This window comes from Crinia signifera, chromosome 2 (genome assembly GCF_055691185.1).
Source record: "Crinia signifera chromosome 2, ASM5569118v1, whole genome shotgun sequence".
NCBI classification, from domain to species: Eukaryota; Metazoa; Chordata; class Amphibia; order Anura; family Myobatrachidae; genus Crinia; species Crinia signifera.
In genome coordinates this window covers 390,713,292-390,737,090 of record NC_139218.1, presented here as the reverse complement: position 1 = coordinate 390,737,090, position 23,799 = coordinate 390,713,292, and the positions used below count along the sequence as shown (strand labels likewise).

The following is a 23,799-nucleotide window of genomic DNA, read 5'->3' as shown; positions in this document are numbered from 1 at the left end:
GTGATTACTCTGGGACTACACGCAGTGTAAGGGACATAATTCAGGTTGGATTGCAAAAGCTAAATTTCTCGCTAATTTATTTATTTACAGTTTCTTATATAGCGCAGCAGATTCCGTTGTGCTTTACAATTGTAAACAAGGATAAAACAAACTGGGTAACAACACACAGACTTGGAGGTAGGAGGGCCCTGCTGCAAGCTTAAAATCTATAGGGACTCTAATGGGCAAAACCATGTGCACTGCAGGTGGGGCAGATGTAACATGTGCAGAGAGTTACATTTGGGTGGGGTGTGCTAAAACAGAAATCTAAATTGCAGTATTAAAACAAAGCAGCCAGTATTTACCCTGCACAGAAACACAATAACTCACTCTGCACGTTACATCAGCCCCACCTGCAGTGCACATGGTTTTGTCCATTAAAGAAGTTTGCTTTTGTAAACCAAGCTGAATCACCCCATCTCTATTGTTGCCATATAGGTAATTGTTTTGTTTAAATAGAATCATTATTATTATTTAAAATTGGAGTTTTGATTATGAATAATTCCTTTTCCTCGAGGTCCACAGGAGTCACATTAGGGTGTGTTGGAATGTTGTGTCTGGAGCACCAATGGTTAAACTTTTAGTCCCAGGATGCTCCGGTCCACCTCCTGCACACCCCGCCCCCTTACCTCAGGCACTCAGTTTTCGTAAGCAAGGCTAAGGCATATAAGTGTAGAAGGAAGACCAAATTACTCAAGAACACATTCTCATACACGTACAGGAAATGCACATCTGTCAAACAAGCAATTCTGCGTTGAAACCAAACAATGGGGCAGATGTATTAAGCCTTAACAAGAGATAAATCCAAGGGTGATAAGGAGAGATAAACGTCCAGCCAATCAGATCCTTACTGACTTTTTTCAAACACAGCCTGTAACATGGCAGTAAGGAGCTGATTGGCTGGAAGTTTATCTCTCCTTATCACACTTGGATGTATCTCTTGTTAAAGCTTAATACATCTGCCCCAGAAAGAGATGAAATTTGAACCTTAAGGGAGGCTAAACGTAAGCCTAAATCCAAGCCGGACTGAAGAAACTCCAGAAGTCTGGAAACTGAACACTCGCATATTAAAATCACGAGTAGCACACCACTGAAAGTAGGCATGCCATACTCTGTAATATATGTGAGAAGCAACTGGTTTACTTGCTTTAATCAAGGTGTGAACCACTGCCAAAGAGAAACCTTTAGCACTTAAGATGGATGACTGGAGAGCAGAGCCAGATCTGAGTCCCTGAGACTGCAAGTCTGGCCGTAGAGGCAGTGGGAATGGATAATCTACTGTGAAAGTCAGCGGATCTGCATACCAATGGCGCCTTGGCCAAGCTGGCACAATGATAATTAGTAGTCCTCCATCCTGCTTGAACTTGAACAGGACTCTTTGTATTAGAGAGAATGGAGGGAAGAGATACACTAGGCGTAAGGTCCACTGTATTGCTAGAGCATCGACAAAGGATGTTAAGGGGTCGCTTGCCCTTGTTCTGAACATCTGAAGCTTGGTGTTGTGCCATGAGGCCATGATGTGCACATCTGGAAGACCACATTTGTCCACGAACAGCTGGAATACTTTGGGATGATGAACCCATTCCCCTGCATGTATGATGTTCCTGTGGAGGAAATCCGCTTCCTAGCTGAGGACTCCTGAGATGAATAGAATGGAAATGGCCGGTTGATGTACTTTGGCCCAATGTAGAATGCAAGTGGCTTTAACCATCGCCCGTAGACTGCGTGTCCCGTCTTGACGATTAACTAGGCCACCTCTGTAGCGTAGTTGGGCTCAATTTGGACTGGACATCCCTGAAGAATGTTCTGTGCTAACGCCAGAGCTTTGAAGATGCCACGGAGCTCTAACACGTTGATTGAAAGGGCACGTTCCTCTTGGGTCCAACGTACTTGTAATGTAGACACCACAGACGAGACCTCCGACCTGCTGGTGGAAGGACCATTGTCTGAATTTTCATCATTTGACGTTGTCTACTCCACTTGGATAGTATGAGGCGCTGAAGAGGCCGAGAGTGGAATCAGGAGCCGTTTGTAGAACATGATGGTGTACCCTCAATAGATGACATCTAGAACCCATGCATCTGTGTTGGACTGGATCCCAAATATTTGAAAATTGAAGCAGATGGCCTCCTAACTTGAAAGCCTGCAAGGTGAGGCCCGCAGCTTTAGGCTGAGGACTTGTCGGCAGACTTTTGAGGTGGGTGCCAAGCTGCCCAAGATTGTTTAAGCTTTGGATTGGAATCCTTAACAGGTGTCTGCTGTCTAGGAAAATATTGGCCTTTGGCCTTTCCCTGCATGCAGACCGGAAGAACTGGCGCACTTTAGGTGTAGTAGACTCAAGAATGCCAACTCAGAGGCAGCTATGGTGGCCACAATCTTGTCTAACTCTGACCCAACAAGAAGTTCTCTGGTGGAAGGCAAGTCTTCCTTAGCTTTTTTGGAATTGGTATCAGCTTTCCAAGAACATAACCAGAGTGTCCGACGTGCTACGAATGATGAAGCAGATGTCCACTGCTGCCTCAGTCAAGTAGGAAGCAGAATGTTTAATGTCCATCACATAAGACAACTGTTCCTTAACATTTTCTAAAGCTGTAGCCCAAGCAGCAGTAGCCAGGGCAACCCATGCTATAGCCAACGCTGGCCTAGTAACAGCCCCTGAAAGGGAAAATGGATCTTAAGATTTTCCCTGTTAAGGAAGACGCAGATGGAATTGGCACTGTGGACGCATGGAATAAGCATGAGACATGAGTGTCTACAGAGGGCGGCACCTCCCACTTAACGCATTCTGCAACAGACAGAGGGTACAAGGAGGAAAGTTTCTTGGGAACTATAAACCGCCAGCTAGGAGTTTGCCGTACTTCCTGGCATAACTCAGTAAAGTCATCACATGGTGTGACTTAAGTCCTAACAGAATTTTTACATTTAAACATCAGCGTCCTAGTGCCTTAGTGCCACCAGCGCATCTTGAATTTGCAAAATGCCAAGAACCGTCTGTACTAAGGCCGGAACATCCACCTCAAATGAACAATCATCTTCTTCAGAAAGATTCTGGCAAGACAATGGCTTTCTCGTCTTCTACAGAAGAAGCCTCAGAGTCCGATATCTGCGTAAATATATTACCACACTTTTCTGCACTCTAGGTGCGTAAAAGAGAGGGGACAGAGATGAGACAGAATACAGCACTAGCATACAGTCACATGCATAAAATAACACACTGACAACTATCCAGACCACAAAGGCTGGTAGGATGTGTGCTTGTACAACCTGATCATAGAAGGAGAGTACAGGAATCCAGACCCAGCGCTCCCACAGAACTACTGCAGTTGCCCATCGAGTTCAGTGTGATCTACAGTATGTGGGAGGAGGGTCCGAAATAAGCAGCCCAGCAGCAGGAAACCTTTGTGGAGTTATGCCCTGGGCTGGGGAGAAGGGCTACAGGAGGGGGGAGAGTCCACCTTCCCTGTGCTAAATTTAACCCACATGATTCCGGTCTATTTTACCAGCCCATCGCCGACTTTTATCACCAGACGGCCTAGTGGAGCACACGGGACAAACCTGGTGCTGCACCCCAGCACCTCCACGGTCCTGGGCTGAAGTCCTGGATTCATCTGCTGGCGCCCACCCTAATAACCACCGCAAGCACTGGTGTTACGGCGTCGGCAGGGGTAGTGCAAGTGGTGAATTACAGCCATGCTTGCAGCACTCAGTGATTAAAATAAAAAACACAAAAGGTTTTCAACTGCAGAAGCAGAACTGTTAAAAAATGTCCAGCTCTGGCCGCACCAACAAGAAAACAGAGTGCCAGAGGTCAGGGGGCGGGGTGTGCAGGTGGTGGACCGGAGCATCTCAGAACTAAAAGTGTAACTTTTGGTGCTCCAGACACAACCTTCCTACACACCCTAATGCAGTGGTAGCCAACTCCAGTCCTCGAGAGCTACCAACAGTTCACATTTTCCAGACAACCTAACTGCTGTTAAGGTGCACTCATTACTCACTGACATATTTTAAAAGATTCACATGTGGAGCTAATTACAGCTTATTGATTCTGTGAGGAGAATAACTGTTGGTAGCTCTCGAAGACTGGAGTTGACTACCCCAGCCCTAATGTGACTCTTGTGGAGTCTGCTGAGGAAATACCATTATTAATGAAAGGTGACGCTAACCATAGTGTATGATATAAATAAATATAATAGTATGGATAGCTCAATAATTTGAATGTAAAATTAAATGTTTAAGTAATTTATTAATATGTATCACACTGGTTAAATCTCATCATTCTACATCATCTCATGAACAAACCCTCTAGGTAACATGAAATCAAACACGCTACAAATAAACCAGGGGCTTACTCAAAGTAGACAGAAGTGTTCCTCCTCTCCCTCAGTTAGGTATACTTATTAATAAATCAATATGTACACTGTATGCCCGATCCCAATGTATACAACTAGACCCTGATAGTATCAGAGCAAATGTGCACACAACCAGCTTCAGGATACATTTTGGAATCATAAAACTTGTACGTCCAGTATTTATTGGCAGGACATGCTTTACATCTGGGAACCCGGCAGTTTCAGTTAATAAAATTGAGGATAAAACGCTGGAACTTTCAGTAGTACAGAAGTCAGAGGAACAGAACAAGGTCTGGAGCTGGAGGAGATACTGACAGTAATGATAGTAGCTATGAATATTCGCTGATTACTATAACTATGTAGCTTTAAAGCACACCATTTATGTTAGTTTTGTAACCGTTAATTATATATTGTTATTTTATGTACCATAAAGGAGGCGTATATAGATATGTAATTAGCATATACATAACTACCGTGTCTAACATACTGTATGATTTGTAAACAAAAATCATCAATTAGAGCTGGATTATATAATATAATATAATGTGACCTTTGCCTGGACATAGTTTGGGGACAGTAGATATAGTTCTTATGTATAGGAATGTAACGTACATTGCTCTGCGATTGGACTAGAGAGAACATTGTCCTTTTGTTACGAGCCGACCTATTATGTAAAGTCTATTATAATATAATTGCAGATATCAAATACATAAACCATTATATCAATATATGATATAATAAACATACTTTAGATAAGATTCCACACTCTCAATAATTGGCACCCCAGTGTATTAGCATGTGTACCCATATATAATATACAGCACATTACTAGGGACTGAGATTGGGGATATTATACACAGACAGTATCGAAAATTCCTTAAAAACAGGAGAAAGTGATAAGTAAGACTCAGCATGGGTTCATCAAAAATAGATCATGTCAGACTAATTTAATTAGATTCTATGAGGAAGTCAGTAGAGGGCTGGATTTAGGAAAATCTGTTGATGTAATACTGCTTGATTTAGCTAAAGCTTATGACATGTTGCCTCATAAAAGGTTATTAATGAAACTAGGTAATTTAGGGTTAGGAGATAAAAATTTGTGATTGGATTAAAAACTGGTTGCACAATCGGGGACAGAGAGTGGTGGTAAATGGCATACATTCCAGCTGGGGTAAGGTCCAAAGTAGAGTCCGCAAGGTTCAATATTGGGACCCACCTTGTTTAATATATTAATTAATGATATTGAAAGTGATATAGTGAGTAAAATTGCAATATTTGCCGGAGGACAGAAAATTGAGTAAGGAAATGAACTCAGGAGGGGATGTGGAAACACTACAAAGTGACTTAAATATACTGAAAATGTGGGTGGAAAGTTGGAAAATGCAGTTTAACATTGAAACATGTAAAGTAATTCATTATGGGAACAAAAATGAACAAGCTACTTATAGGCTGAATGGAGTTATTATAGGGAATTCTGCTGTAGTGAAGGACTTGGGGGTCATCATAGATGAAAAATTGGGTAATTACGCACAACGCTCAAGTGCTGCAGCAAAAGCAAACCAGACACGCATGCATTAAATAAGGAATTTGGTACTTACCGATAATTCCCTTTCTCCGAGGCAGCAGGGGACACTGCAGTACTGACGTATGAGATAGAGTGGGTGCGTAGGAGGAGTCGGCACTTAAGTGAAAATTTCGTCTGTGGCTGGCTCCTCCCCCCTCTATCTCCCTCCAGACACCAGTCTTAAAAAACGTGACCGAGAGAGGAAGGGGACAGGCAAAGTAGAACCACAGACTGTAAACCAAGAATATTAGGTAAACCCTTCAACCAACAGACATGCATACATGAAACCAAACAATACTGATAAATAATTCAATTTGTCAAAATATAGAACTAGCAGGACCCCCCAAACAATCATGGCAGGAACGGTACTGCTAAAAAATAACCAAAGCGCTGGGTGGGCGTGCAGTGTCCCCTGCTGCCTCGGAGAAAGGGAATTATCGGTAAGTACCAAATTCCTTATTTCTCCTACCGCAGCAGGGGACACTGCAGTACTGACGTATGAGATGATACCAAAGCCACTACACCCGGGAGGGCGAGCGCTGAGGATCCTGTAAGACAGCTCTGCCAAATGAAGAATCTTCTCTGGCAAACCTATCAAACTTGTAAAATTTAGCAAAGGTGTTGGAGCCTACCCACGTGGCGGCTCTACAAACCTGAGTCAGTGACACTCCCCTGGCAGCCGCCCAGGAAGTACTGACCGATCTGGTAGAATGGGCAGAAACATTTGGAGGAACCTGAATGCAGGCTTTTGCATACGCCTCCTTAATAGTAAGACACAACCACCTGGCCAGAGTCTGCTTTGACGCTGGCCAACCCTTCTTTTCTGCCCCAAACAAAACAAATAAAGAATCCGTCTTCCGAAAAGAAGCAGTCCTATCCACATAGATGCGTAAAGCTCTTACAACATCCAAACTTCCAGACGACCCAGACAAGGCCGGAACCACGATCGGCTGGTTCACGTGAAAGGAAGAGACTACCTTGGGAAGGAATTTAGGATTAGTCCTTAGCTCTGCACGGTCTCTGTGAAAAACCAAAAACGGAGGACGGCAAAGCAGAGCCCCCAGCTCTGACACTCTTCTGGCTGACGCCAATGCCAAGAGCATCAGAGTCTTCCATGTTAACCATTTCAAGTCCACTGAATCCAGAGGTTCAAAAGACTCAGATTTGAGAAACTCCAACAGGATCCCCAAATCCCAAGGCTCAGTCGGAGGAACATACGGAGACTGCAACCGTAAAGCTCCCTTCAAAAAGGTCTGCACCTCCGAAATGAGTGCCAATTTTCTGTTGAAAAATACAGACAAGGCGGAAATTTGGACCTTAATAGAACCTAACCGAAGGCCCTTATCCAGCCCTGTTTGAAGAAATTCCAAAAGGCGAGGTAGCTGAAAAACCGCTCTCTCCACCTTCTTCCTCTGACACCATGCCACATAAGATTTCCAAATCCGGTGATAATGCTTGGAAGTTACCTCCTTCCTAGCCCTGAGCATGGTGGGAATTACTGTCACTGGAACACCCCGCCTTTTTAACAGGTCGGCTTCAACAGCCACGCCGTCAAACGTAGCTGCGTCAAGCCTGGGTAGTCGAACGGTCCTTGCTGCAACAGATCCTCCCTGAGAGGAAGACGCCACGGAGCATCGGCCTGAAGAAGCTTCAAGTCCGAGTACCAAGCCCTTCTCGGCCAATCTGGGGCTATTAGTATCGCTGAAGCTGACCCTCTTTTTATCCGTTTGAGTACCTGTGCTAACAAGGGAAACGGAGGGAAGATGTAGATGAGGTCGAAATTCCAATGAATCGAGAATGCATCCACCGCCCAGGCTCCCGGATCTTTCGATCTGGCACAGTAAAGAGGAAGTTGGTGATTCAGTCTGGACGCCATCATGTCGATCTGAGGCGTCCCCCACCTCCGTGTGATGAGCTGGAAAACATCCGGATTTAAAGACCATTCTCCTGGATGGAAATCCTGGCGACTTAGGTAATCCGCCTGCCAGTTCTCCACTCCCGGCAGGAAGACTGCTGTGAGATTTGACGCATAAGCTTCTGCCCATTGCAAAATCGGACGAACCTCCTTCATTGCTGCCCTGCTCTTCGTCCCGCCCTGACGGTTTATATAAGCAACCGCGGTCGCATTGTCGGACTGGATCATTATCGGCAGACCCTTGAGCAGGTCTTGGGCCTGAAGGAGTGCCAACCTGATGGCCCTGAGCTCCAGAATGTTGATCGATAACTTGGCCTCCTGGACAGACCAACGGCCCTGAAAAGTATAACCCTGGGTCACAGCTCCCCAACCTCTCAGGCTGGCATCCGTCGTCAGAATAGTCCAAATGCATGGCCTGAAACTTCGACCCTTCAAAAGATGAGAAGTTGACAGCCACCAGTTCAGAGACAGCCGCGCTTCCCTTGAAAGACGGATTCTCTTGTGGATCTCCAAATGGGATCCCGACCACTGGGACAGAAGATTTTCTTGAAAAGTCCTTGTGTGAAAACGACCATATGGTAGAGCCTCGAAAGAGGCTACCATCATACCCAGTAGACGCGTGCAAGTGTGTGCTGACACCCTTCGTAACGACAAAACGAGTCTCACCATCCCTTGAATTGCTCGCACCTTGTCCAAAGGAAGCGAGACAGTCTCGTTTTCTGTATCCAAGATGAGTCCCAGGAACTTTAACTTCCTTGATGGTGTCAGATGAGATTTCTTGAGGTTTAGAATCCAACCATGGTCTACCAAGAATTTGCAAGCTACCATGGCGTGTTCTATCAGCTTCTCCCGACTTGGCGCTTTGATTAGCAAATCGTCCAAATACGGAATAATTGTTATTCCTTGGAGCCTGAGAGCTGCAATCATACATGCCATGATCTTTGTAAAGACTCTGGGAGCTGAAGACAGGCCAAAAGGAAGAGCCTGAAACTGGTAGTGGCAATCGTCTATCGCAAACCTCAGAAAACATTGATGGGGTTCCCAAATTGGCACGTGCAGGTATGCATCCTTGATGTCTAACGACATCAAGAATTCTCCCTTTTCTAGAGATGCCACCACGGACCGGATGGACTCCATCTTGAACCGCTGATAACAGATATGGAGGTTTAAATCCTTTAAATTTAGGATAGGCCGCACCGAGCCGTCCGGCTTGGGCACCACAAAGACGCTGGAATAGAAACCTCTGCCCTGCTGTGAAGCCGGGACTGACACCACTACTCTTGCGTCTAAAAGACCCTGGATGGATCCACGCAGAGCCTGACTTTCCTCCTCTTTCCTTGGCAGACCTATCCGAAAAAATCTTGAGGGGGGGGGTCGACGCGAATTGCAGTTTGTATCCCTGGGAAATGCTGTCCAGAGCCCAAGCATCGCTGCAATGGGATCTCCAGATTTCTGCAAACTGCAACAGACGCGCGCCCACAATGGAATCCCCCACGTGGGCTGCGAGACCGTCATGCCACTGGCTTGTCAGTGGCCTTGGGATCTGGCCTGCGGGCAGTGGCGGGTGCAGTAGGGGCCACTCTGGCACCTCTTCCTCTACGGCCTCTGAAGGAAGAGAAGCCCCCTCTTGTCTTACCTCTGAAACCTGATGTACCACGAAAGGCCCGAAAGGAAGGCGCCACAAACTGGCGCTTGGGAGGCGGAGCTGCGGAAGGTAAAAATGCAGACTTACCCCCCGTAGCCTGGGCGATAAGTTTGTCCAGTTCCGCACCAAACAATACATCACCTGAAAAAGGCAGAGCCTCGACTGCCTTTTTAATTTCAGCCTCAGCCTGCCACGGCCGCAACCAAACGGCCCTCCTGGCCACCACAGCTGAAGCCGAAACCTTAGCTCCAAGAGACGCCACATCTGCAGACGCTTCCCCTATATAAGTAGAAGCATCCCTGATAAACTCAGCCAAGGACAATAAATCCTCCTTAGGACTGTCCTGCTCCAAACCAGACACCAGCTGAGAAGCCCATACCTCCATGGCCCGAGCCACCCAGGCAGAGGCCAGCGCTGGTCTCAACAAAACCCCCGCTGTGGAGAAAATAGTTTTTAAGGTAGTATCTAACCGCCGATCTGGCGCCTCCTTTAAGCCGACCGCCCCCGGCACTGGCAGAGTCGACTTCTTAGAAAGTCTAGAAAGGGACACATCTGGTGATGGCGGAGCCTCCCATTTTTCCCTGGATTCAGGGGAGAAGGGATAGAGAGATTTAATACGAGAGGAAATTTGAAATTTCTTATCCGGAACCTTCCATATATCTAACAGCGGGTTATCCAGCTCAGCCGAGTCTGGAAAATACACTGGCGTCTTCTGTACCCGACCAAAGATAGAAATCTGAGGCGGGGCCCGAGTCTCTTCTAGATTTAAAGTAGACCTAACGGCCCTGATAAGGCCGTCCACTCCCTGAGCGTCCTCTTCATCCAAAAACTCCTGAGGAGATTCCTGAACCTGTGGCGTAACATACTCGCCATCCTCTAAATCCTCTAGCCCATCATCACCATCTGCATGATGAGGAATAGCCAAGGACACCCCTGCCTTCCTCTTGGCAGCTAACTGTGAAGTCGGCATCCTCTGTGAAGTGCCAGCCAGCGACTGAGACAGAGAATCCACAGAAGAAATAAGTGTCCTGGCCCAAACAGGCTCTGCTGCAGCCATGCTAGAAAGCTGAGACTGCATCAACTCCCTGTCCTTCCTAGAGGCCACCAATTCAGCAGTAAGATTAGCTAACACACTGTGAATAGGATCCACAGCAGACTGAGAAGCCTGAGGGACAGCTGCAGCCTTTGATAAATCATAGCAGGGAGCACAGAGTGAAACACCCTTCATGTGCTGAGTATATTGCCCCTTGCAGCTCTTACAAGCATACAGCTTAACAGCTGCCTTGGAAGAAGTACCTTTCCCAGCCATAACTGTACAGGTGACCCAGTATATATAAAGACACACAGGCTCACCCACAGGCACACACACACCAAAAAACACCCCTTATAGACCAGTCTCCCCAAAGAGAAAGCCTAGAGTCTGGGTGTCAACAGGGAGAGAGGAGCCACAAACCCTCCCAATGCGTGTGTGTGTAAAAGAAACCTCCGCTACTTACAGTACCCCTGTAGAACGCGGAGGACAGCGCTGAAAAGAAGACTGCCGGAAAGTAAACCAGCCTGCAGACTTGTCAATAGCAGCAGTCACCTCTCCTAATGGCGTCCGCGCGGAAGAAGTACCTCCCACAAGCCACCTCTTCCCGCGCCCGCCGGAGACTGATGACGTCATCGTCGCGCCGCGCCACGACGATGCTGCCCGGCCAGCGCGCTCTCTCTGGCCGCCCCCTGTATGGTGCAACGCACCTTGCTCTGGATGAGGGGGAACACCGCCGTGGACCCGTAACGCTAGCCGCAAGCAGCTGCGGCGGGTCCCCGGAGCCGATGCTCCGGTGGCTGGGTACTGGAAGGTAGCTGCACGCAGTACCGACCAGACCCTCCAGAGCCTCCCACGAAGCAGGCACCCTTTCAGGGATGCCTGTGTCACTAAAAACTTGCACAAAATAAACAAACACAAATAAAAACCTAGTCTCCTGAGGAGACCTTGCCGAGGATACCGACTCCTCCGGCACTTTTTTAAGACTGGTGTCTGGAGGGAGATAGAGGGGGGAGGAGCCAGCCACAGACGAAATTTTCACTTAAGTGCCGACTCCTCCTACGCACCCACTCTATCTCATACGTCAGTACTGCAGTGTCCCCTGCTGCGGTAGGAGAAAAAGGGGAATGGATTCAAGGGATGCCAATGTGATAGTGCCTCTTTACAAGGCATTGTGAGACCACACTTGGAATATTGTGTTTATTTCTTGGCACCACACCTTAAAGAGGACATACATGAATTGGAACAGGTACAGAGAAGGGCGGCTAAGTTAGTAAAAGGTCTTAAATCACTAAAATACAAAGATAGGTTATCAGGCTGATTATGTTTTCACTGGAGAAACGGAGGTTGAGAGGTGATATGATTAGTATATTCAAATACAGGATTGGGAATCATATGGAACTGGGAGATGATTTGTTCACTAACAGGCCTATACTTAGGACACGCGGTCATGTACTGAGGCTCGAGGAAAATAAATTCCGTACTGAATTAAGGAGAGGATTCTTCACCATTAGAACAGTAAACTTCTGGAACTCATTGCCGGTGGGGTGGTTACAGCAACTACTGTTAATGAATTTAAATCAAAACTGGATACATTTTTGGCCACTAAGGGAATCCTATAGATATGACTTACTCAATTCAATAGTTACAAGTAAAATAGGTTGAACTCGATGGACGAACGTCTTTTTCAGCCTTAATTACTATGTTACTAGGGACTCAGATTGGACATATTATAAACTGTGATTACTCTAGGACTACACGCAGTGTAAGGGACTGTCTGTATGGCTGATAATGTGAAACCACATCTTCATGTGTGCCCATATATAATATACAGCACATTACTAGGGACTGAGATTGGGGATAATATACACAGAGATAATTATATATTGTCACTCATATAAAATACACACTGCATCATTGTGGCCAATTGACGAATAAGAGCACTACCACCATATGCCAGCAGTCACCGGGCACTGGCTGAGCGAGGTAGAGATAGGCAAGGACAAGACTGGGAGCTGGTGACGGCGGCCATGTTACTGAAGACACCCCTGCAGACGAACGCATCATCTTTTATGCATGTCTAAAAATAGTCAGACACACATATGGGGGTTAAGTTTCTAAGAAGTTTCTAAGATGGGCGTTCTATTGAAGATAGGATGTTGCCCATAGCAACCAGAATTTACATCTTATTAATTTAGCAATTTAGCACTTTATAGAAGATAATAGATAGAATCTGGATTGGATGCCATGATCAACATTCCATCTACAATAGAACTCCCTTCTAAAGGTGCATACACACTGTACAATTTTTTTGACCAACTTTTTTGACCAATTTCGTTAATTTCGGCCATTCTGAACGAAATTGGCCAGAATATCTTTCAGTGCATTTGCGGCGAACGATGAATGATGATGCGCATACCCGCCAGTTGTTCATCAAGGTTGTTCGTCAACTGTGCATGCAGCTCAATTTGGATATCTTTCAAAAAGAGCCTATAGACTATAGCTAGATCTTTCGTCAATATCTTTAGTCCAGGACACTGGGTTAAAGGGAAATGTCTTTCAACAAAATTGTTCAAAAAAATAGTAGTGTGTATGCACCTTTAGTAAATTTACCCCATGTTCTTCACATTATAAGAAGACTCTTTGCGTTATTGGATTATTATAATGTGAAGAACATGGGGTAAATTTACACAAGACAAAACAAAAACCTCCTTCATTAAGGTCCTTGCACCTAAGAGCTTACAATCTACATAAAAGTGCAGCGAAGGGCAACAAAGCTAATAAAAGGGATGGAGTCCTTCAGATACGAGGATAGATTGGCCAAATCAGGAAAGTTCACTCTTGAGAATAGACGGTTAAGAAGAGACATGCTTACCATGTACATATATATATCAGGGGGCAATATAAGGAACTATCAGACACCCTCTTTACCTGGAGGTTGGTGGCAAGGACACATAGGCATCCATTTAGACTGGAGGAGAGGAGATTCTGGACCCTCCCAAGGAAAGGCTTCTCTACGGTCAGGGCCGTAAAGGTATGGAACTCTCTGCCAGCGGAAGTGGTGTTGGCCGACACAATAAACACATTTAACATACGTTTGGACCAGCATTTATTGTCTAACAACATTCAGGGTTATAACGTTCTCACTAGGGTTATTATAATGTACAGGGGGCAAAATAACATCAATGTAGCTCAAAGTAAAGACAAGGGAATAAATCAGGCAAGACTTGATGGACCATTACTATGTACGGTAAAAGAAATGGCTAGATGCAGTTCTGGTATTATGGCACGCAGACCCCATGGTGTCCTGCATCCAGCAGTAACTGTACATTGGCACCACCAGCCTGCCCGGCGGCACCCAGCATGGTGGATCATGGAGCTTCTGGGCTTGTTCTGTGGATCACATTGTGTCAGAATCAGCTAATGTTTTTCTGTCCTCCAGTGTTTGGACACCTTGGGCCGCTGCCTCGGGCAGTCCTGATACTAGGAGACGGGTTCAACACTGCCGGCTTACAGACTGTCGGACAGCATCCATGGCACAGCACCATGATCAGTGTAATCTTCCCCTGCCAGCAGCATTACTGGCCCCAACTGTGGGTGCTCCTAGGTCCCCACTGCAGATTATTGGCATCTATGGAGGTGTTGGGTGGGGTGATTATTCTCCTTGCTACATGTGGCTTAGGCTCACAAGGTCTTCCTGCTGCCTACATATACTCCTATTTCCACACTATTCCTTTCATGGAGACTTGTCAAATCAGGTTAACAAAATGACAAACTAATTTTTCTTGTGGTTTCTATTTCCTATGCAGAAATGCTACTAAAAAGCTTTCATAGGGCCTAGAACACCCCGAAATGAAAGCACCTCATAGGAAATGCCCTTAATTTGAACGGTTCTACACATATGGCTATACGACATACGGATATAGATATACTGCACTGCTTGTGCGACTGCCCAAAAGGTCCAGGTGATCTCAGATGGTCACCAGCGTGGGGATATGTAAAAGATCACGTTTATGTTCCACCGCTACCCACTAACCTCGGTGACTTTAAACATCAAATAACAGCAGCGATCAACTCAGTAGATCATGATATGGTGATGTGTGTCTGGGCGGAATTCTCAAACAACCTTAATGTTGTCCATGTAGGTAGTGGTCACATTGAACAGGACAAAAAACTTGATTACTTGGACAGAGTTTTCAATTACTTTTCCTTAATAAAATATTGCATAATGAATATCTGTTCATTATTTTTGAATTTCTTTGTATTTGTGACATAATTGCTTACTTATTTGTATTGGATGTTTACCCTGTGATTTCATATGCACTGAGTAAAGACAACAGTCATCGGCTGCATTCTGCTGATGTCATATACGGAATGAGGGCGAAGTCTGGATTGTGGACCCTTGTAGTCTAACTTGGATAGTTCTTGTTGTACTCATTAATGCACTCTGAGAATGCCCCATTGACACTTGGATTGTGATTTTAATATCCCATTGTACTGTATTATTATCATAGCATGCACTTTCTTCGTTAGCCAAGGCTCCACGCTGCATGCTTCTCTGAAAATACTGGACCATTGGAGGAAAGAACCCTGTCTGCTTCACTTTATACTGGGTTCCACGATTTCTAATGGCAGTCCAGATTACAATGGTATTTATTGTAAAATGTACGTATTTATTGCAATTATTTGAACGTGCAAATGGGAGGTGCAACATGCTCACCTGATGAACATAGGATGAGGCCCAATTAAACCATCTCAGGTGTGCTGCAAATAAAGAAATCTTTCAAAAATAGAAGTGTTAATAGTTTATTTTTAACAATTAACAAAATACCAAGTAAATGAACAGAAGACAAATTTAAATCAAGTCAATATTTGGTGCGACCACTTCAAAAAGGCATACATTTTTCTATGTAGACTTGCACAAAGTTAGGAATATTGAAGGATTTAAGTCAGAATGATGAACCAATCATACCAAACAAGTGATAAATGATCATCCTTCTCATATGTAGGTTATAACAGTCATTAACTGAAACAGAAACAGCTGTGTAGGAGGCTTAACATTGGCTGAGGAACAACCAAACTAGAAAGTGAGGATGTGGAACACAACTTTGTTTCACAGGCTATACACCATGGAAAAGACAGAGCACAGCAACAAGACACAAAGGTAGATTTACTGCATCAGCAAGGTCTTTCCCAGGCAAAGATTTCAAAGTAGACTGGGGTCTCAATATGTGCTATCCAAACTCTTCTGAAGAAGCACAAAGAAATAGGCAAAGTTGAGGAAAGTAGACGCAGTGGTTCGCCAAAGAAATGGTGCATCAGTTGAAAGACGCATGCGTACTACTTTCCTTCAAAAACAGAAGATGTCCAGCAGTGCCATCAGCTGAAAACGGACAAAAACCAGTGGGAGCCAGATACACCCATCTATCGTTTGGAGAAGTCTGTCCGGTTTTTGTCTTTATGGAAGAACTGCGGCCAAAAAGTCATAACTTCAACATGGAAACAAGCTCAAGTAACTCAACTATGCATGAACATATGAACTAGGATGCAAAATATAGCAGCAGGGGCTCTGTACTGAGGCTGGAACAGAAGGTAGTTTGCTGAATAGTGTCTGAAGGCAACACTGAATCACGGTGAAGGTTCCTTCAAAGTTTTAGGCTGGATTTCAGTTGGGGATTTAACAAGATTAATGGCTCTAAATTTATTCTGTAGCAGAACGACGACCTCAAAAATACAGCCAACATCATTAATTATTTATTTATAGTTTCTTATATAGCGAAGCAGATTCTGTTGCGCTTTACAATGGTAGACAGTGATAAAACAAACTGGGTAACAACAGACAGACTTGGAGGTTGTAGGGCCTTGCTGCAAGCTTACAATCTATAGGGATATAGGAGGGAAACACAAGGACAGGCATCAGTAATAGCATAGCAGTCCCACCAAGTTACAAGTCCAGAAGGGAAGCTATATAATACATAAGTGCCTCAGAGGGTTATGCATGTAGAATTTAAATATGATAGGCTTGTCTGAAGAGGTGAGTTTTCAGGGAACACTTGAAAGTTTGGAGGCTATTAGAGAGACTTATTGTGCGTGGAAGGGCATTCCATAGGATGGGAGCAGCCCGATGAAAGTCCTGTAATAGTTAATGGGAGCTGGTGATCTGTGCAGAAGAGAGAGATGCAGATCTTGTGTAGAGCGTAGTGGTCGAGATGGGAGATATTTTGTGATAAGTAGAGAGATATAAGCTGGTGCAGTATGGTTAATAGCTTTATAAGCAAGTAGAAGTGTTTTATATTGAATACGGTAAGATACAGGTAACCAATGGAGGGACTGGCAGAGTGGATCAGCAGACAATGAGCGTCTTGCTAGGATGATCAGCCTAGCAGCAGCATTTAAAATGGATTGCAGTGGCGAGAGTCTGTTCTTGGGAAGACCAGTTAGGAGACTATTGCAATAATCAATGCGGGATATAATGAGTGCATGGATAAGAGATTTAGTAGTGTCTTGTGTGAGATAGGGTCATATTTTGGATATGTTTTTTTAGATGCATGTAACATGATTTGGAGACAGATTGAATGTGGGGAAGAAAGGACAGAGTCGAGGATGACCCCTAAGCAACGAGCTTGTGGGGTAGAGTAAATTGTCGAGTTGTCAACAGTGATGGAGACATCATTAAGATCTATGTCCAGTAAAAAGAGGAACAAGGAGTCCTGGAAGGGATGATATAGCCCCCTACAGAGCCCTGATCTCAGCATCATTGAGTCTGTCTGGGATTAGAAGAAGAGACAAAAGGATATGAGCAAGCTACATCCACAGAAGATCTGTGGTTAGTTATCCAAGACGTTTATAGAAAAACCACCCTGTCGAGTTCCTTCAAAAACTGTGTGCATGTGTACCTAGAAGACCTGAGGCAAAGGGTGGTCACACCATGTACTGATTTGATTTAAAGGTCTCTTCTGTTCACTCACTTGGCATTTGGTTAATAATAAAAATAAATTGATCACACTTCTATTTTTGAAAAATGTCTTACTTTGCACCATTTACACACCTGCCTAAAACATTTGCACAGTAAATACAATGTTATCCGCTCAGGAAGAGGACTTGAATCTGGCCCGAGATGGTTTAAATTGGACCTCATCCTATATTTATCAGATGCGAATGTTGCACCTTCCATTTGCACTTTTTCAAAAGGCAATTTTTAGGGGGATGATGAAACATTGTTTTCTAGACTACCATTAGAAATTATGGAACACAGTATAAACTGAAGTTGTAGACAGTTCCTCCAATGTTCCGGTAGTTGCATTGATACGCGTAACGCAAAGCCTTGGCTTACTGAGAAAGCTCAGACTGGTCATTATATCTGGAAGATACAGATTCCACCACCCACTGTCACCAATTATACTGGTGGAATGTTGGGGGGGGGGGGTGAAGAGTATGTAAGGGTGAAGGAATATCACCAAATAACGGGATGAGGCATGGCCCCTGAACTTCTTGTTCTAGCTATACCAGTTGCGATTATACCGGCTGTGATTCTGCCTCAATTCAAACAAATAATCAGCTTGCAGCGAGGGTCAACTGTGGCGGCTGACCCCTCTAAGTCCAGGATCCTTTCTACTGTACCTCCCGAATTGTGTAATGTCATAAACAGAAATACAAACAAGTAAAATTTAACAGAGACCATTCTGAGGTCCTTCAGTCATAACCAAATTAAGTTCTGAAAAAAAAACAAAAAAGTTTCTATTGTCTCTTCAATGCATATGTTTATATGGATCTGTAAATGGGACACAACCCCTTGCGCAATTCCAAGCCCCACATTCGGCAGGAATAGAAAGCCGTCTAGAGTTGGTAAAAAAGACTTGTTATGCGAGGAGCAGTTTATACACCAACATCGGTGTGAACCTTCTTATGTCACCAACGACTTGAGCCATCAGAAAAGCAGCGGTCGCACTAGGAACACACAAGCGGCCTCTATCCGGTGTGAGTGCGCCGATGCGCAGCAAGGTTAGATCTCTTTGTAAAGCATTTGTTGCATTTTGAGCACTTAAATGGTTTCTTGCCAGTGTGAGTCTTCTGATGACTGACGAGAGAAGATCTGGTTATGAAACATCTGCTGCACTCCAAGCATGGATATGGCTTCTCCCCAGTGTGAGTGCGCTGATGTACGACGAGACCATAATGGTCTATAAAACATCTCCCGCACTCCAAGCATGGAAATGGCCTCTCCCCGGTGTGGATGCGCTGATGCTTCTCCAAGTGGGCTTTCTGGCCAAAACATTTGCCGCATTCAGAGCACTTGAATGGCTTCTCACCAGTGTGAACCCGCTGATGTTTCTCCAGGTGGGCTTTCTGGGCAAAACGTTTGTCGCATTCAGAGCACTTGAATGGCTTCTCACCAGTGTGAATCTGCTGATGCGTAACGAGAACAGCTTTGGTTCCAAAACATCTGCCGCACTCCATGCATAAATATGGCCTCTCCCCAGTGTGAGACCTCTTATGGTACAGTAGACGTGACAGCTGACGAAAGGATTTCCCACAATAAGAACAATGAAACAGTTTGTCCTCGGTGTGACATCGCTGGTGGGTGGCAAGAGCCATTATTGAGCTGAATCGCACTCCGCAGACCGAGCATCTATACAGATTACTGGCGCAATGCGTTTGCTGATGGGTGACTAGCGCTGAATGATTAGCGAAACATTGCAGACACTCCGAGCACTGATGCATCATCTCAGGATAGTGTGAGAAGGCGTGCGGACCTGTTGGGGACAAAAGTACTAAGATAATAACTCTAAGTAATATAAAATATATATCAAAGAGCCTACCTAGAAGCTTTTACAGCATACTCCTGGCAACCGAACATTACGGTTACATACGTGATGCTGTGCCAGTGGAGCAGAGAATGTTCCTCTCTTCGAGGCTCCTGCCACAGGCAAATCGCCCACAGGACCACTAGCACTGGCACAGCATGAACAAGTCACACACCAAAGCAGATATTACAGCATCGCCAAACTTTGTATTGTATATATAGAAGACTTGAAGGTCGGGAGTCCTATAATTTGGAGTGGAACCCTCCCACCGGTCCTGAATGTTATGAACTAGTATGGCACACTGATAGGACATCCTACAGATTTATACAATTTGTTCGTTTTAGGGATGAATTTGGAGTGCGGGGCCCTGTATCTGGTGTGGCTGGGCTGCTTTGGGGTGGCACATTAGAAGACTTTATTTAGCACTTTCAAATATGCATATATTATATATATTTAGTACTTTAATGAATACCTCTCACTTATGTAACATTTTCTAACACATATCATTCTTATTACTAACCATTGCTAATAACTTAGCCCAGTTGTTCCCAACCTCGGTCCTCAGGGACCCCCAACAGTGAATGTTTTCAGGTCTCCTCACACAACCATAAGTGAAATTAGCTGCACCTATGTATCTTTTAAAATGTAGGAGCAAGGGTAGGAGATTGATCTAGGCACAGACTTTACGAGAGATTATTTAGAAATGGTAATATATTAGCACAAACTTTGTAATAAGTCCACAATATATGGGTTATGGTGTTTATTCTAGCACCCGCCATATTTGAAAACCCATGCAGTTCCTCTTCCCTGCCTGGGGTGTCGCTGTCTGCTGTGATGTTTCTAGCGCAGGTCTCGTTTGCATATCAATGCTGATATACAGACCACACTGTGCTAGAAGCACTACAGCAGACAGCAATACCCCAGGAACTGCATGGGTTTTCAAATATGGTGGGTGCTAGAATGAACACTAGGTTAAATACGTATGTATCAATCACTCTAGTGGAGGTGCTCCACAGAGAGTAAAAAAATAGTATAAGCAACAGAGAGAAACAAGTACAAATGTATTTTTTTTATTTGGAGGGGGGGGGGGGGACACATGAATAATGAAATAAAACTAAAAGCATGTATTATTACACTGTAAAAATGTCAGGGTGTTCAACCCCATGAACAGACATACACATAAAAATTAACATCACATGTATTGGATTGCAAAATAAATCCTTGTAGTCAGGGAATTCCAACAGTAACATATAAAGTGGGATTTTGTACTGATGTTATAGAACCTTTCTCTGATTCCATAGGTGACACTGGAGTTATAGTGGGAATAGAAGGGGATTACCAGGAGCATGGGTACTTTAAATTTCAAATTAGAGTGGCCAACTCCTCCCCTTCTACTTCCCCTCCAAGGCAGTCTTAAGCAATTGTGCCCAGGGGGAGCTGGAAGACGAGAAGAAAAACAAAGGCATATATTCAATGCCGTGGGCGAGCGGTGACTGCGAGCAGGACTTTTTGCTCGCAGTCACCGCTCACCCTGTCAGTATTCAACTGACCCCCCTCATACGCAAATTCCCCCTCGCTCCGTTTTTTGAGCGAGGGGGAATTTGCGAATGTGCCTCCAAAAGCTGCGAGAGCCGAGGCTAATTACAGCGAGTTTGCTGCACTAGCCGCGGCTCTCGCAGTTTAGGGGAATCCTCGCAGTTCTGTGACTGCGAGGATTCCCCCGGAACGTTGCATAGTGCGAGCAGCGCGGGGGTTAAACTGCGAGGATCACTGGTTTTCTGTGATCCTTGCAGTTTAACACCCTCGCCGGCCGCTCGCACCGGCATTGAATACTGCTGAAATATACACCTTATTTAAGGGAGATTAAGGCATACAGTAAACCACTTGTCTTAGGTAAAAGTAAAGGTAGGATACTTAAGTGAGTCCCGCTTGTTCCAGATTGTGCTACCTTCTTGTTTGAAATGGTGGTCCCCAATTGGATGAGGGGGGACAGGGAGGGCAAGGAGAAAAGGGGCGGTCCGGGTGCAGCCTGTTGGGGATCAATTTGTCCTGCTGGAGACCTTGGTCTTGATTTCCACTGGTGGGCAAGATGTTTGTACCTCACTGCTCGGATGGGAGGCTCCAGAAGTAAAGCAGGTTGAGTCCCGATTTGTACATCCAAGTTGGAAATGATGGCAAATGGCTGTATACGTGGGGGGCAAAGTGGTAGCTGGTCCAAGGGGTGATAGATGGGTGTCCAAAGTGGTAATCACAATACTGCAGACAAGAGTTAACCTGACGCGTTTCGTTGTGCTCTGGCAACTTTCTCAAAGGTATGCCAGTGGTAGTGTGCTGTAGGTTTATATACCTACTAACAGGAAGTGCATCATCACATTACAGGAAACAGTTACCCAATTGATCATAAAAATATTGGTACATTTCGTACATCGCTTAGATAAGGTAGATGCAGGGTAATCTAATAGGAGGCAGTCAAACGCGCACCCAATCCTTGTATTCCTGTGTACCAATTATAAAGCGCCATCATTACCAAACATGATGCGTTCCACAGGACGGAAGTTGGACGCAGCGTGCGTTCCAACGGCCGGAAATGGAACACTATAAGCCTTTCTATATGTTTCAGATGATCTATATGTATTTGTATGAACTTTGACTGCCTCCTATTAGATTACCCTGCATCTACCTTATCTAAGTGATGTAGGAAATGTACCAATATTTTTATTTCAATTTTTATGATCAATTGGGTAACTGTTTCCTGTAATGTGATGATGCACTTCCTGTTAGTAGGTATATAAACCTACAGCACACTACCACTGGCATACCTTTGAGAAAGTTGCCAGAGCGCAATGAAACGCGTCAGGTTAACCCTTGTCTGCAGTATTGTGATTACCACTTTGGACACCCATCTATCACCCCTTGGACCAGCTACCACTTTGCCCCCCACGGATACAGCCATTTGCCATAATTTCCAACTTGGATGTACAAATCGGGACTCAACCTGCTTTACTTCCGGAGCCTCCCATCCGATCAGTGAGGTACAAACATCTTGCCCACCAGTGGAAATCAAGACCAAGGTCTCCAGCAGGACAAATTGATCCCCACCAGTACAGGCTGCATCCGGACCCCCCCTTATCTCCTTGGCCTCCCTGTCCCCCCTCATCCAATTGGGGACCACCATTTCAAACAAGAAGGTAGCACAATCTGGAACAAGCGGGACTCACTTACTGTAAGTATCCTACCTTTACTTTTACCTAAGACAAGTGGTTTACCTAAGACAAGTGGTTTAAGTGCCTTAATCTCAAGTGCAATAATTATTTTTAGTCCAAACTGTATGTGCATCTAAATGAAATGTATTTTTAACTAATGTGCTAATTAAATGTATTTTTATTTTGGGATACCCAATTGACCAATAATTTTTACTTAGGCCCTTAAATAAGGTGTATATTTTGGCGCTCTACACAACACTTTGTTTTTCTTCTTGTACCCACCCTCGGGGGACTGAACCACCCCCACGTGTGAGCAGCCTAAACCAAACACCCCATCTCTCTAGCGCCTTTTTTTCACCTGGTGGTGAATCCCCCTTTTTTTCCGGAGCTGGAAGACAACATGCTTCAAAGAGGTGGTTAAACATACATACCTACTAACATACATACAAGAATATTAGCAAAGTATCGAACAGTGCGACATGAACACAAAGAAAACAACCACACAATGACAAGGACGTTCCAACACATAGAACTGGAATCAAGACTGGCAGGAAAGCTTTAACTGGAAAGAAGGTTTTGTAGGAAAACAACTGAGAACAGCAGCAGGTGGGCATCCTGTGTCACAGTTACATAGTAGGTAAGGCTGAAAAAAGACTTGCGTCCATCTAGTTCAACCTGGTATAGATATCCATTGCTGATTTGGTAGGTTCTGGTATTTTACAGACAAATTATATTTCTTATTTGTACCCATGGATGTTTTTCTCCAGTAAATGTTTGTCCAACTTTGCCTTGAACGCATTTAATGAGCCAGCCGTTACCACCTCTCTGGGAAGAGAGTTCCAGAGTTTGACTGTTCTGACCGTAAAGAAATTCTTTCTACTAGCTGAATGAAATATTTTTTCTTCTAATCTATACTCATGCCCTCGCGTCCTAGATTCCTTTCTAGTAGAAAAGAGGGTGTGTGACAGTTCCTTATATTGGCCCTTGATATACTTGTACATGTTGAGCATGTCCCCCCTTAAACGTCTCTTTTCTAATGTAAATAGTCCCAAATTGCTTAATCTCTCCCCGTAGCTTAAATTCTCCATTCCCCTAATAAGCTTTGTTGCTCGCCTTTGGACTTTTTCTAATTCTATGATGTCCTTTTTATAGTGTGGGGCCCAGAACTGTACTCCGTACTCTAGGTGAGGTCTCACCAATGCTTTATATAGTGACATAATTACCCTTGAGTCCCTAGTTTCCATTCCCTT

At 44.6% G+C, this 23,799-nt stretch overlaps 1 protein-coding gene across 3 annotated transcripts in view; it reads right to left on the bottom strand.

Moving 5' to 3' along the window:
- The window catches only part of LOC146058213 (uncharacterized), an 88,025-nt gene that overhangs the window by 20,314 nt on the left and 43,912 nt on the right, over positions 1 to 23,799 (bottom strand). The window contains exon 12 of one of the 3 annotated variants that reach the window (XM_083170348.1): positions 13,228 to 19,295. The exons of the other annotated variants lie outside the window; for them this stretch is intronic. Coding sequence (XP_083026474.1) covers positions 18,511 to 19,295 — 785 coding nt within the window. The 3' untranslated portion in view covers positions 13,228 to 18,510. Of the gene's footprint in view, positions 1 to 13,227; positions 19,296 to 23,799 lie in introns of those variants that run through there. 3 annotated transcript variants of the gene reach the window in all.